Source organism: Poeciliopsis prolifica, unplaced genomic scaffold (assembly GCF_027474105.1).
Source record: "Poeciliopsis prolifica strain line A6 unplaced genomic scaffold, Auburn_PproV2 SCAFFOLD009, whole genome shotgun sequence".
Classification (NCBI taxonomy): Eukaryota; Metazoa; Chordata; class Actinopteri; order Cyprinodontiformes; family Poeciliidae; genus Poeciliopsis; species Poeciliopsis prolifica.
Window position 1 is genome coordinate 11,721,329 of NW_026562384.1, and position 13,293 is coordinate 11,734,621.

General features: G+C 38.9%; 1 protein-coding gene across 1 annotated transcript; it reads right to left on the reverse strand.

Moving 5' to 3' along the window:
* Window positions 1-225: 225 nt before the first annotated feature.
* Window positions 226-13,292, reverse strand: LOC129362569 (rootletin-like). Its single transcript, XM_055034149.1, has 17 exons — window positions 13,195-13,292; window positions 12,806-12,940; window positions 10,167-11,060; window positions 8,751-9,218; window positions 7,217-8,650; window positions 7,017-7,103; window positions 6,798-6,944; window positions 5,764-5,880; window positions 5,416-5,538; window positions 5,277-5,333; window positions 4,647-5,168; window positions 3,929-4,165; window positions 3,239-3,791; window positions 2,408-2,538; window positions 2,243-2,296; window positions 1,989-2,147; window positions 226-1,325 (listed from the first exon to the last, which is right to left on the reverse strand). Exons 2-16 carry the CDS (start codon window positions 12,866-12,868, stop codon window positions 2,025-2,027), a joined length of 5,010 nt encoding a protein of 1,669 aa, XP_054890124.1. The 5' UTR covers window positions 12,869-12,940; window positions 13,195-13,292; the 3' UTR covers window positions 226-1,325; window positions 1,989-2,024.
* Window position 13,293: the final 1 nt, after the last annotated feature.

Here is a 13,293-nt window from a genome sequence, read left to right on the forward strand (position 1 = left end):
GTAAATTAAATGTCTTTTGATGCATCAACCATTGAAATAAATCTTCTGTTAATAATACCTGTCAGATTTGACATGACCTCACAAGTAAGTGCCTCGTGACTGCCATCTAGTGCTTATTAGGAGCGGTTTTCATTAAGCATTAAGAACCTCAAAGTTAGAGCGATAAAGGGAATGTGGGCTTGTTAAGCTAAAAGAAAGTTCTATTGTTTGGAAAACTGAGAAATATTTTACCTCAATAATTATGTTTTTATTTGTGAATAGTAAGAAGTTTTTGTGGTACATAGACAGGCACACAAACATCCGGGTATTTACTATCTTATAAATGTTTATTCTTGGTACAGTAAGAATGAATCTGTGGGAACTCAACATTAATAACTAATAGAAAAATACCTTTGCCGCAAAGAGTCCACTTCACACACACTTATAGCCTGTAGCAAAACAATATACTGTGTTGTGAACATTTAAAAAAGGAACAAAACTCTTGAGTGCAAACATTAAGTTTGAAGTGCCATCCATACAAGAAGACATACAGTGTGAGGTACAGTATACTGGCATATGTTTTGATAATATTCTCTACAAAAAAATATCAGTGATTTTTAAACTTTCTTTTTAAAGACCTAAGTAGTTCCCTGTGTGCAAATGTTTATAGTTTTATATATCCGGTGGTCTTGTTCACTCCAAAGAGTAAACAAGTCTTTGGAGTGAATAGTCATTGAAATATATTTGGCTTCATGTATAAAAATCAAGTAGTATGATCATCACGTCTGATGTGTTTTCAGTCCACGGGTCTTTAATGTTGCTTTAGCTGGATGTTCAGCTTCAGAGTCCAGAGGCATCAGCGGAGCTCTTGAATGTAGCATAAGGTCCACACAGCATACAAGATGAAGATGTCACTCCAACATATCCGTGAACAAAGTCAATAATGCATGTTTACCTTGACAACACTTGGTTGGTTTTTAGAACACGTTTTGTTGGCAGTCACAGCTGACTTTCATGTTGTCACAACACCTTTTCTAAAAGGTTCTGCAGGTCTTACTTCAACATGAAAGGCACAAGTTTTATTTTTTTACAGGAAATTACATTTGATTGCAGTGGCAGAAAGCTCACAGAACTTCCTTTGACATCTTCATGTAACTGCTTTGAGGTTTAGCCTTCGGCTTCAGGTTGCCAAATGCTTACTGGCAGGTAAAAACAGTGCTGGATGTCTTTCCTCTGATTGGCCAGCCTGATTCTCCCAACAGCACCGTTGTTCCAGCAGAGTTAACTTAAGTAAGGTTGAGGGCTGGACGCTCCCGCAGGGGACTGCAGGTATAGATGGCTGTGAACTGAAGGGCAAACACACATGGAAACAGGACAAAAAGATGGTTTAAAGTTGGTTGAAAACTTTAAAGTGATTGCTTTTACTTACAAACAATAATAATTATATCTACTCAGACTAGACTTACAGTATTCTTTAAAAATATCCACACCCATTTTAATAATTTATTAAAATGTTTTTATATTTGGTTTTAATTTTTTAATTTTCATTTTTTTTTTTTACTAAAAAGGATTTATGTGACAGATCAACAGGGTTCAGATCATCATGGAAATAGAATGCAATTTTTTTTTTAATTCTTCACAGATAAAAATCTGAAAGGAGTGACCTGCATCAAGCTGCCACCACTATTGGGTCTTTTCCATCAGTGCCTATTTGGCTCAGTTTGACCCAGAAGTGTGTGTATTTTAAGCTTGCTGCGGCTTAACCCTAGCCGAGTACATACTATACAATCGCTGGCACCAGTAATGGAGGTTCATGTTTCTCTGTGAGACGGTGTGTTCACAGGGTGTTGCGTTAGTTTTCTGCTACACATTGCGTCGTAAATTAAATATGCAGAAACAAACCAACTGTGCACTGAAAGCCTTCATAAAGAATTTGCTGCATTTCATCTGATATACAAAGATCGAAAACACATTTGAGATGGTTAACCAAATAAGAACACAAATCTAACCTGCTGTTCTGTCCCACTTAGAGGTTAGAACGAGGGTCACTCTTCTCTTTTTGAGCTGAAATAAAGGGCGCAGACGGTGTCAGAGTGGAGTCCATTAGAGCCCAGAGTCTGAACACCAATGTGGACAGGTTCACTCAAGTTGATGTTCTCCAGAATACACTAAAAGAAAAAAAAATTACACTACATATGAGTACTTGTTTTAGGTAAATAAAATTTAGCATATTTCATCTGTAAAGTGTTAAGAGGGCTGGTACCTTGGTACACGCTGAGCTCAGGACAGATTTATGAAATTCCTTGTTGACAAACACCTGAGGGATGAAAATGAAATGCTGTATTTGATCAAGACACATTGTAAACATCCCAAGGTTGTAAATGAAAAAAAAACATGCAAATATAAAGAGCATATTTTTTCTACCCACCCTGTAGCCATACACAAAAGTGTCGTTGCTGCAGCCGAGCTCGTCAAGAGGAGGCCTCTCCCAGCCAATCAAAAGACTGCTTTGTCCCACTGTTTTAATAACCTCAACAGAGCGAACCTCCGCTGGAGCTTCTAAAGAAAGTTAGGCAAAATTTGAGCCATTTAAACTCAGTTTTCTTTGCTTTTTTCAGTGTAGAAGGGCAAGCCGTTTTCATATTTCAAATTCTAACCACAAGAAACGAAACAACACAGTACATTCAGAGAGAGCTAATAGGCCCAAATGATACATTAAAACGTAATAATCGTATACAGCAGAGTGTAGTGCAGGCAGTGAAATGGGGAACACTAAACAAGAATGTGCACTGGAGTGTGCTGCAACGTTTTCATTAATTTAAAAGACAGGCACAGAGAAAAGGACATATTTGCAGGGAATCTAATATCACAAGAATAGGAGAAGAAAAACCAATATGGTGGCGTAATGTAGTGCAACGTCTTTCTCAACACAATAATAGTTGCTCAGGTCCTCATCTTCTTGAATTTTTGTCTCTCACCTTAAAACTTATGAGTAGCTGAAGTTGTGTAAGAGTGTTCAAGATTTTTATTGCTGGAAAGAAATAAAAAATAGCCCATTTGCACCTGAATGCATCATATGTGTATCTATCTGTCTCAAAAATCATGTAAATTGGAATCAAAACACAGCAAATGTAATATGAAATAGGTTTCTGGAAGTGATAAATAAGAGAAGATTCAGCTTTTCAGACAGCACTCACTGACAATATTTTATTTTTCGCACAGAAAAATAAAGTCCAGACATCGTGAGTTTTCACCTTACCTGGTCTGGGTCTTGAAGCATTTTCCAATGCAGCAGTGGAATGCGTAGCAGCCTTGTGGGATTTCTCAGGAGAGAAACGAGCAGACTGACTACAGTATGTATTGAGTGGATTCGTTTGTGTAATGTCAGATAAATCAAGCATGGGGATGGGTTTCTTTTCTATCTTCTTTGTGTGCGTGAATAACTTGGTGTCATCACTAGAGATGGAGCCGTCTTTTCTGTGAGTCGCAGACTTGAGAGAAAAATCAGGACATATTACAAGTTCTTGACTTTTAGACCTGTCTGCTTTAAGGTGGCAGGAAGTGAACATGCTTGGACTTAATTTGGCATTAGTAGACCGAGATGTGACTGCATTAAACAGTGTTGGTGATTTCTTAGAAGTGTCAGAATTAGTAGCTACGTCTGGGGAGTGTTCAGTGTGGAAACAAAATTGTGAGACTGGCAGAGAGTCAGTACATTTAACACTGAAAGGTTTGGGTGAGTTTTGGTCTGCAGGTGCTGAAGGTGAGCGATTTCTCTGAGAATGCTTTCCTCGCCCTCTTCTCTCTGGTGCCTTTAAAAGAAGACACACCACACAGAAACATGAACCATCTTAACCACTTACTTTGATTTGTGTTAAAATATATTTTTAAAACTTAAAGGCGTTCTTAAAAAGCCATAAACATGTTAAACATTTACGCCTCAGGTTACCTGAAAGCTGTCCATCAGTGTCTTCTGCAGTTCTTCTTGCAGGTTGAGAATCTTCTCAGGACTGCTGAGTCTCCTGCTGGGACTGACCCGTGTGCTTGAGGACGCTGACGGAGGACCATGCAAGTGTATTCCCACCTTGGCTGTATCTGAGGAGTGTTTGTCTTTCACCTCCAAATCAAGAAAGTTGATATTCTCTGGTCGGCTAGATGCTTCGAGTGATGCGGTGACAGGAGATGGCTGAGCAGGGGTTAATAAACATTTACTGTTTGTTATTTATAAACAACAACACAACTTTCAAACAGAGAATACATACATTCTCATTACAGACAGAAGATGAGTTTATGACTAGATTGTCTGGAGCTTTAAATTGGACAATTACTGGTTTTAACTATTTAGGTGCAATAAAACAAAATTTAAGTATAACTTGAGCATCCTACAAATTGAAAAAGGTATCAGAGAAATTTTCTGGTATCTTTCAAGTTAAATATTTGCATAATTTATCTGCTTTTTTTGTGTTTGGATTCATCTTCAACTCTTTGAATCAAATATCTGTAATCAAAATTATAAATCCATTATTTCACTTTGTTTATTTATAATCAGCTGCTGTGGAAGAACAAAACCATTGTTTTGGCTTAGCTATATTATGCATCATTATTTGTAAACTATGGCGAAGGGTTGCTTTATAACACATGTTTTAAAAATGTTCATATTTCCTCACCTGGGGGTTGTTTGTGGAGAAGATCTCCTTTAATGGGACAACAGAGGACACCCCAGAACTTGAAGGAGACACTGACCCAGGAGGGGTTTCCTTCAGTGTTTCTGCTGCTGCAGGTGCAACTTTCCAGCAGTCCTGGGGATTTGCTGAAGTTTCTCTAGCAAATATCAAAGAGTGTTTTTCACTTTCACCACACTGAACTCCAGATTCAGCTGAGACTTTATTTTGATGCGTAATCAAACAGTTTGACACAACTGGGCAGGTTGGGTCAGGCAGGATTCCCTTGTTGCAGCCTTGAAATGCTGAAAAGAAATGTGTAAAATCACGATTGTGCTCTCTGCGTTGTATTTTGCTTTCTGGTGAGAATGCAGCAGTGTAATCCTGCAGAGCAGCATCACTGAGCAGATGCTCGGCCTGCTGCGTCAGCCTGGGCTCCAGACTGCCATCTCTGTGCATGGACTTCATCATCTCAGCTAACAAGATGTTTCTCTCCTGACACTTCACCACCAGGCAAGACAGCTTGGCCTATTATTGGAAAAAATATGTTTGTTAGCAAAAATCATGCACAGGGAGCTGTTAAGCAGCAAAAACTATTTAAAACGATTCAGGTGAAAAATTATTTTGTTTTCTCACCTTTAAGGGAGCTACATCCAGATCAGTTTGGCTTTTTCTTTTAAGAAGTGCATCATACTGCAAATAAAATCACACACATTTAATTCTAAAAAAAAAAATGAAGGCAGAACATCAGAAAAGCTGCTGACTGGTTACCCACCTTAGCTCTGATGTCATTATAGCGTGCTCTGAGGGAGACGAGCGCAGCGGTCTGATCGTCCCTCCTGCCCCGTCCTCGTTTCAGAGCGATGTACTCTGAGTTCAGCTCCTCCAGAGCCACAGTCTGTGGAGGGTTACACACATATTTCACATCAAGGACAAATTAATGGGGCTACTTCAAACAGCAGAAGAACAATGATGTTGATTAAATGGAAAATGTTGCCATCACCTTGTTATATGTCTGTAAAACATCCGTTTATCAGCCTTAAGTCATTGCCGCATGGTTGTTACTTAAATAAATGTCCTCGATGGTTCATACTGAGTGATAAAAAAAATAAACAAGCCGTGCCTTAGCTTTGAGCTGAGCAGAAAGGATGTGATGGTGTTCGTCTGTTTGTGCCTTAAGAGACAAAGCATCAGTCTTCTCTGTGAGCAGGACCATCATTTTATCCTGCAGCTCCTTCACCTGCATGAGCCACAGCCACTAGTCAGACCCAATGCATATACGCTCTGTTTACAAAGTAGGAGCACAAACTGTCTCACGACAACAAAAAGCTGCCAAACTACATGAAAACCTGACTTTCATCTCCACAAAACAGTTTGATTTCAATCTTGTGACGCCGTAGCCTTTGAAAACAAAAAAACGGCTTCTAGAAAAAAAAAGAGTTCTTTGTTTTATATACAATAGCAGAAATAAAACCTTTGAAATAAAGATAGGAGAGTCTGCAAAAGCATAAAATCAGAGAGATAAATAAGTGGCTTATAGAGATATTTTACCAGGTTCAGGGGGAGTGTTCAGTTAATTGGATCATTGTATGACTGGTGTAAGGAATTGGTGGCTTCTTTTTAAAAATACAACAAACTGATAAATTTTGGGCATCATAGAGCATTTCTGATCAAAGCAGGCGTTATGGTTTTAGTCTTCTTGGTCTTCTTCTTAGAAGTCTAAGAAAAATATGAGAAGCACAGAGAATGTTTCTTTTTCTTTTGTCGTTGAGTTGAACTTTCAGATCAAAAATTCCTTGAACTACATCAAGTTCAGTGAAAACTGATCTTAGCTCAAGAAACATTCTTGGAAAATCTGAATATCCAAGATTTCTGGATTTTACTAAATAGAACTACACAATATTCACCACAAAACTATGCATAAAACATCCAGAATAGGATTAGCCATATGAAGATGGACAAGAGTTTTTTTTTTATGATTGAGGGTATATGTAATTAGGAGTTATTTCTTTTTCATTTAGAACAGTGTTTTCTATATGAGGTTTTATCTGTGATTCTTCATGTAGAACTCCATTTACACAAAAGATGTGAGATAATTTTATTAACATCACAGCAGTATATTAATGAAAGGAGGTTAAGATGAATTTAATGAAGTACCTGCAGTGTGAGGGTCTCATTTTCCTTCATGATGTCTTCCCTCTGACTGGCTGATTCTGTCAGTTTCATGATCTGATCAGCTAACTTTTTTTCTACTGCTTCACGCCTGGCTTCTGACTGGGACAGGTCAGTATGCAGCTTTCTTATCTTCAGATAAAAGAAAAACAATAATTATCATGTACATACAAGTATGACATATTCATAGTTTCTTGCACTCACCTCTGCATGATTCTTTCCCACTTCTTCTCTTGACTTCTTTAATGCGTCTCCCAAATCTTCAATTTCCCTCATCAGGTCACTTACATTCTGTCATTCATAGAAATTACATTGAGTTAAACAAGGTGTGGTGAACTGCAGCACTATTAGGGTATGAACTTAAAACATAAGACTTAATATGTCAGTGAAATTACTTTAAGTACCTTCACAGACTTTCCTCTATTGTTACTGGTCTCACATCCTGGAGCATCATCCCCTTTCTCTGTTCTCTTTGTCATATTATCATTTCTTAGACTTAATTCATGATGGGTCTTCTCAGCTTGCAATTGAAGGCTGCACCTGTCCTCTTGTAAACTCAGGATTATTTGCTTTATGTTTCTTTGCTCTTCCTTTAAACAGATGATTGATTGCTCGACTTTTTCCTTTTCTTCTTTCAAACCGCTGACAGATATTATTAGCTGGTCACGCTCCTCTTTTAAAGTGTGAGTTAGTTCCTTCTGGTCTCTCTGTTCTGTGAGACTCTTAAGGGACTCTTCTATTTTGTCTCGCTGTTCATTCAAATGAAGAACAGATTGGCTTAGCTGCTCGTTTTCTGTCTGTAAACTCTGCAGAGACTTTATGATCCGATCCCTCTCTTCTTCACCACTTAAAATGGATTCTTTTATCACATCTTTATCTCTTTGAAGAGCAGATAACAACAGATTTAGTTCCTCTTTCTCTTCTTTAAGGCCACTGTTGGACCTTGTGTACTGATCTTTTTCATCCCTCAGACTGCAGACAACCCTGCTCAGCTGCTCTTTCTCTTGTTTAAGTCCATGTAGAGACTGAAAGATGCAATCTTTCTGCTCCTTCAGCGCCCATACTGAGCGAGTTAGCTGCTGTTTTTCTTCCATTTGTCTTTGGAGTGACAAAGCGACTTCTTTCTGCTCTTCTTGAAGAGAACTGATGTTGGCTGTCAGCTCTTTTTGTTCGGTTTTGAGGCTCTGGATTGAGTTGTTGAGCTGGGCTACTTCATCTGTCAAAGAACTAACATGCAGGCTGTTCTGAGAGCAGTTTTGTAATGAGTCACGCTGAATGTTTTGCTGACAGCCAGACGAGGAGGCTGTGGTCAATCTGCCAGTTTCTTGACTGAAACTCAACTGTGTTTCTTTATCTTCTTTAAGCATATTTTCTACTAAGCTGTCCACACATTCTTTTTGTTTTTCCTGTTGGAGGCATCCTGGTATTTCAGTGTCGTGTTCATTTTGCCACAGAGATCTGCGGTGCTGGCTACCCTGTGGTTTCTCTTTGCTCTCTTCAAATTTTTGCCGAAGCTCCATAATGGTATTCAGATCATCTTCAGTCTTCCTGGTGAGTTCTGAGATCAAACTGACTTGTTCTTGGTTCTCCTGCTCCAACCTGACAACATCCTCCTCCAGCCGACGAATGCACTCCCTCAGGTGTGTTTGCTCCGTTTTCATCTCCTCTTCTCTGAGTTCAATGTGAGTCTGCAGCTCTTGGATCCTATCTGCCAAAGCCCGGTTTTCCTGATTCAGGGCTAGGATGAGCTCACTTTGTGCAAGGTCAAAAACTGCATCATCTCCGGCAGAATTTAATGGAAGAGGATGATCTAGATCACAGGTGGCAGGTGTGATAATCTATAAAGCATAACAATAAAAAGATACAATGTCAATACAAATATAATGGAAGTGACAATTGGTCTTGAAAACATTTTAAAGAAAAAAAAACATGAAATACCCTTTCTTCTGATGACAACTGAGCTTTTGCACTTTGTTGTTTTTCAGTCTCTCTCCTGAGTTGTAACTTTATTTCAGCATTCTCCTGAGTCATCGCCTGCAGTTCTGCTTTTATGTGCTCAAGCTCATCCTCCAGGTGGTCACGTTCTTCTTTAAGAGCTTTTGAATTGTCACCAAACCCCAAGCTGTGGAAAGCTGCACTCAGGGCATCGGATTCTGCGCTGGGAATTTCCTCCACATTTCCCAGTTTAGGTTCAGTTATGAACTCAGAGGAAAAGGAAAGGGTTTGGAAACCTGGGATGGGTTTGGAACCAATTTGGGGAACATTATTGGGAGGATTTAGTTTTGTTGTCCTCGAAGATAGTGGAAAATGATCACTTGGGTTGTTTCGTGAGTGCTCTGCTGCACCCTTATGGTCAATGCGTTGAACTGCAGACAGATGTGACACAGGAACTCCATGTGACTGCACCTACAAATAATAAAAAAGTAGCAAATGTTAAAAGGATGCTAACACTTAGGATTCTCTTTAAATGATTCATGCATGCACAACATTTCTGAGCCAGTTATCAACTGCAAAATATTGATCAACGTTCATTCATAAAACCCTATAATGTAATGCAAAAAATTCAGTCAATGTAGTATCTATGTATAAGTCTAAAAAAATGTTTTTTTTATGTTTCCCCCAATTCAACAAGTGAGGAAAAACCTACAATTAACATCTATAAATACATTAAACAAGAAAAAGTAGTTTTATGGATAGTTTAGAACAGTAGATAAAAAATATAACCTTGTAGTTTATTAATTTTTTCCTGTTTTTGTAATTATCTGAAGCACATTTCTTGTAAGATTTTATTTTGTGGGAAAAAATGTAACAATAACATATATGTGGTCAACACTAAGGTGATATTTTTTCCAAGTGAACCAGCAGAATAGGTTTTGCCAAATAATTTTCTAAGTTTAGATCAGTAACATACTAATTTACAACCTTCTGAAACATGCAGTTAAGCAAAAATAACCTCTTTTATCTCTAAATATATATTTAGGCTTAATTAGATTTTTTTTTTTAGATTTACAGGATGAGCAGTTAGCTACTCTAATGAGACAGAGCACTATTTTCTATAGGAAGACTGCAGTTGTCCAGCAACAAGTAGCTCATTGACTTGTGGAAAGTTTAATGCTCTCCTGTCACACATTTTAATCTAAAAATTAAAAATGTGTGACATTGGGGTTTGGGGTTCCTCGGTACATTACATTAGAGGTGGTGCTCATTTGAAGCAGTTTTCAGATTATTATGAGCACTTTTTTGTCTCTTACTGTCTACATGTTCTCAGTTTGATTATAAACAAAATTTTGATCTCAACAAAATAATCACATGAAGTTCTGGATATGATGATAAAGTTAGTTGCTGCTTACGCACCTCTCCTACTAGGCTTCCTGTTGAAGATTGTCCAAGTGCCATCCCCAATGACAGAGGGTTGACCGGTGTGTCCGGGCAGCAGCGTGGCAAGTTCACTACAGGAACGGTACATGTTGCCTCAGGTTTTAGAGATGACGGCAGAGGTGTGGAATTAGCTGCATCCCTGAGAATCTCCTGGAGACTCTGGTTCTCCTTTCTCAGGTCTTCCACCTCCTTCATCATGGAGCTCTCTGACTGTCTTAGTAGATGCAGTTCTGACTTCAACTCCTCCACTGTGCAGCCCAGAAAGTGGCTGTTCTCCTGGGCCTCCTGCAGCTCCTCCAACAGTTTCCTCCGCTCAGTCATCCCATCCTCCTCTCTCTCCAGCAGTACCTTGAGATCCTCCTGGAGGCTAATAATGAAGCTTTGCAGTCTGGCCTCCTTTGAAGTAGGTTTTGTTTCCTTGTCGTGTCCTCCCTCTATGACTGAGTCTGTCTGACTCTCATCAACCTTTGTCCCTTCTTTACTCAACGGTCCCACATTTGGCTTCCACTGTTTCTTCCTCCCTTCCTTGTTTTCCTCCTCTCCTTCCCCCTCTCCTCTCATAGACGGTAACTTGTCTGGTTCATTCATGGGTTTTACAGTCCCAGATGTAATTCTGACAGCTGTGATTGTTGCCATTCCTGTAGCACAGCTAACAGTCACATCCAGTAACTGCTTTTCTAAACTGTAGATACGATTCTGCAGACTCTGCTCTCTGTCTTGGGCCAGGTTGAGCTTCTGCTGGAGCTTGATTTTAAAGTTCTCAAAATACTGGGCTTGACGACTGATCTCCTCATCTTTGGCCTTCAGTTGCCTCTGGCAGCGATGCAGCCTCTCCCTCCAAACATGCTCTTCTCGCTCCTTTTCTTGACTCTGAGGAGGAACAGTGAGAGAAGAACAAAGTAATTTAGCAAAGTTCATCTTCACATATTTAGTGAAAGATTAACTTTTTTGCAAGTTGTGACGTTTCAGATGTTAATTTGCGAGTTATCACAAGCAAATGTTATTAACTTTTTCATGTTTTGAATTCGTTTTCACTGAAAAGCTCAACAATTCTTTATACAAAAAATATTTTAGTAACATGCATATGCTCATAATAGCATTCTTTCCATTTCATGTTTAAAAAAAATTTGTAAATTGCTTCAAAAATATTTTTGTATTAATTGGATCTGGACTCCATGTGCATTTATAAGTGCAACATGGCAACATAAATCCCTATCTGATGACACCAACTTGCAGTTTTTGTGCTGATAACATCACCTTGAGACAGCTTCACTCTGAACAGCTGCAAAAAACAGAACATTTGAAGACTGAACAGCTCACATGAACATCCAACGTGTTTTTATTTCTCTGCACTTAATGTTAGAGAATTTCAGATTTACCCAAGATACAACAGCACTAATGGGATATCTATCATAAAAACACATTGCTCAAAAAGAAAGAAAAGAAAAAAAAAGTAAACCAAAAGGCAGTGTTCTGGTTCTCTTCCCCTGATCTGGACTTGGTTACTGAGCTCATGGACAGTGTAAGTTGTGAACTGGGAGTATTGGATGGACTGAACTTGATATACCAGACATGTTTTATTGGATTAGGGCTCAGGATGAGCATCAACATAAACCTAGAGGAACCCAGGATGCTGTTGCCTATGCAGTGGCAAACCTAACAATGCTGATGTTCAATGGTAAAGGAGAAAACTGTTTATGTTCATGCTTCATGTTGCCAGGCAATGAGCACAGGACCCACCATAGGACAATGGGCTTTTAGGCCTTAAAACGTCTCTTGCTGATTGTTTGGTCTGGGATTTTCACAACAGGTGGAGGCCATTTTGTAGTGCTCTGGTACGACTCATTTCGTTCCTTCTTGTAAAAAGGAGAATACATCGGGCATGTTGACAAGTTAAGGCCATCTGCAGCCTTCTAAATGTCTCCTGAAATGATCTGTGTTCTTGAGATTGTACTGGGGTAAGATAGCAAACCTTTCCGAGCAGAGAGATGTACTGATGTGCAATCCTATTCAATCCTATCCTAGTAGCAACACTGTCCCATACCAAATGTGAAACTAGCAGAAAGACAGACAGAAAAGATAAAGAGGGAAAATTGTGTGTGGCTACCATTAATAAAACCTACCCTGAAAAGGAGGTTTTGTACCGTATCCCCTCTGGTCCAACAGTTTATGGTCTTATTAACATCAAAGTTACTGAAACTGATTTAAAAACCTTTTCTAGTTAACTGAACTCCTGTTTGGTTTTTCAGGTCCCTTTGTCATTAAAAAGCTCTAAGAGCAAAATGTGGTTTGCATACAAATAAATAAATTAGGTTGCAGTCTACCAGAAACATATTTCACCACCAATTCTTGAACTTGAACCTCAAAAGTATTGCAAGATTAAATATGCAAAAGATAACTGAAAAAAAACATGAGGTCAAACCACAAAAATGGCACTAAGTATTCCTAAGGTGTGTATTTTCAAATAAAATTTTCAGTCATGACTGTGGTATGTTACATTGTTGGATATAAGTAATGAAATCTTGTCAAACACTCCTTACTGCAGTGAATTACAGTTCTGAAGACATATTTTCCAAAAAGTCACAGAGTTATAAATTTTTTTCTAGAGCACTCACCATCGTCCTGACTTCCTGTCTGAGCATATGGAGTGTCTGGTCCAGTTTGTGAGAGAGCTGCATGCTGAGAGCTCAGAAGCAATCGCTAGCTGACAAAACCGTGGCAGGAGGCTCCTCTTGGAGTTTTGCAGCTCTCTGATGCCAACAAAGTGATTAAAAACAGCTGTTTACATAATGTCATTTTTACACCTTTCAGTCAAATTTTCAAAGTAAAATTTTTAAGACTTTCCTAAATTAAAAAATTTGAGATATGGGTAAAATCTCCTGAACATTGTGTTTACATGACAGGGTGCAGGCAGTTGTGCGTGTGATACCTGATACCTCCTCAGTCAAAAGTGAGCATATAGCAGCAGGTGTGTTACTGGATCCCATCTCCTCTGGGTTCTCACCTGTTCCTTGGGATGACTGAACTGGCTTTGTGCTTCAAGTCCTCCCCCGACGTTATACAGAACCTGCAGGTCCGTGTCAGGTCCTAGTAACCCAGCTGC

Bases quoted from the DNA above. Each gene is read 5' to 3' on its own strand.
- LOC129362569 (XM_055034149.1), bottom strand. From the start codon at position 12,868: ATGCAGCTCTCTCACAAACTGGACCAGACACTCCATATGCTCAGACAG. The intron at 5,881-6,797 runs GTACTTCATTAA...TGGCTCATGCAG, and splicing joins ATGAGACCCTCACACTGCAG to GTGAAGGAGCTGCAGGATAA. The intron at 4,166-4,646 runs GTGAGGAAATAT...ACCCCTGCTCAG, and splicing joins TCTCCACAAACAACCCCCAG to CCATCTCCTGTCACCGCATC.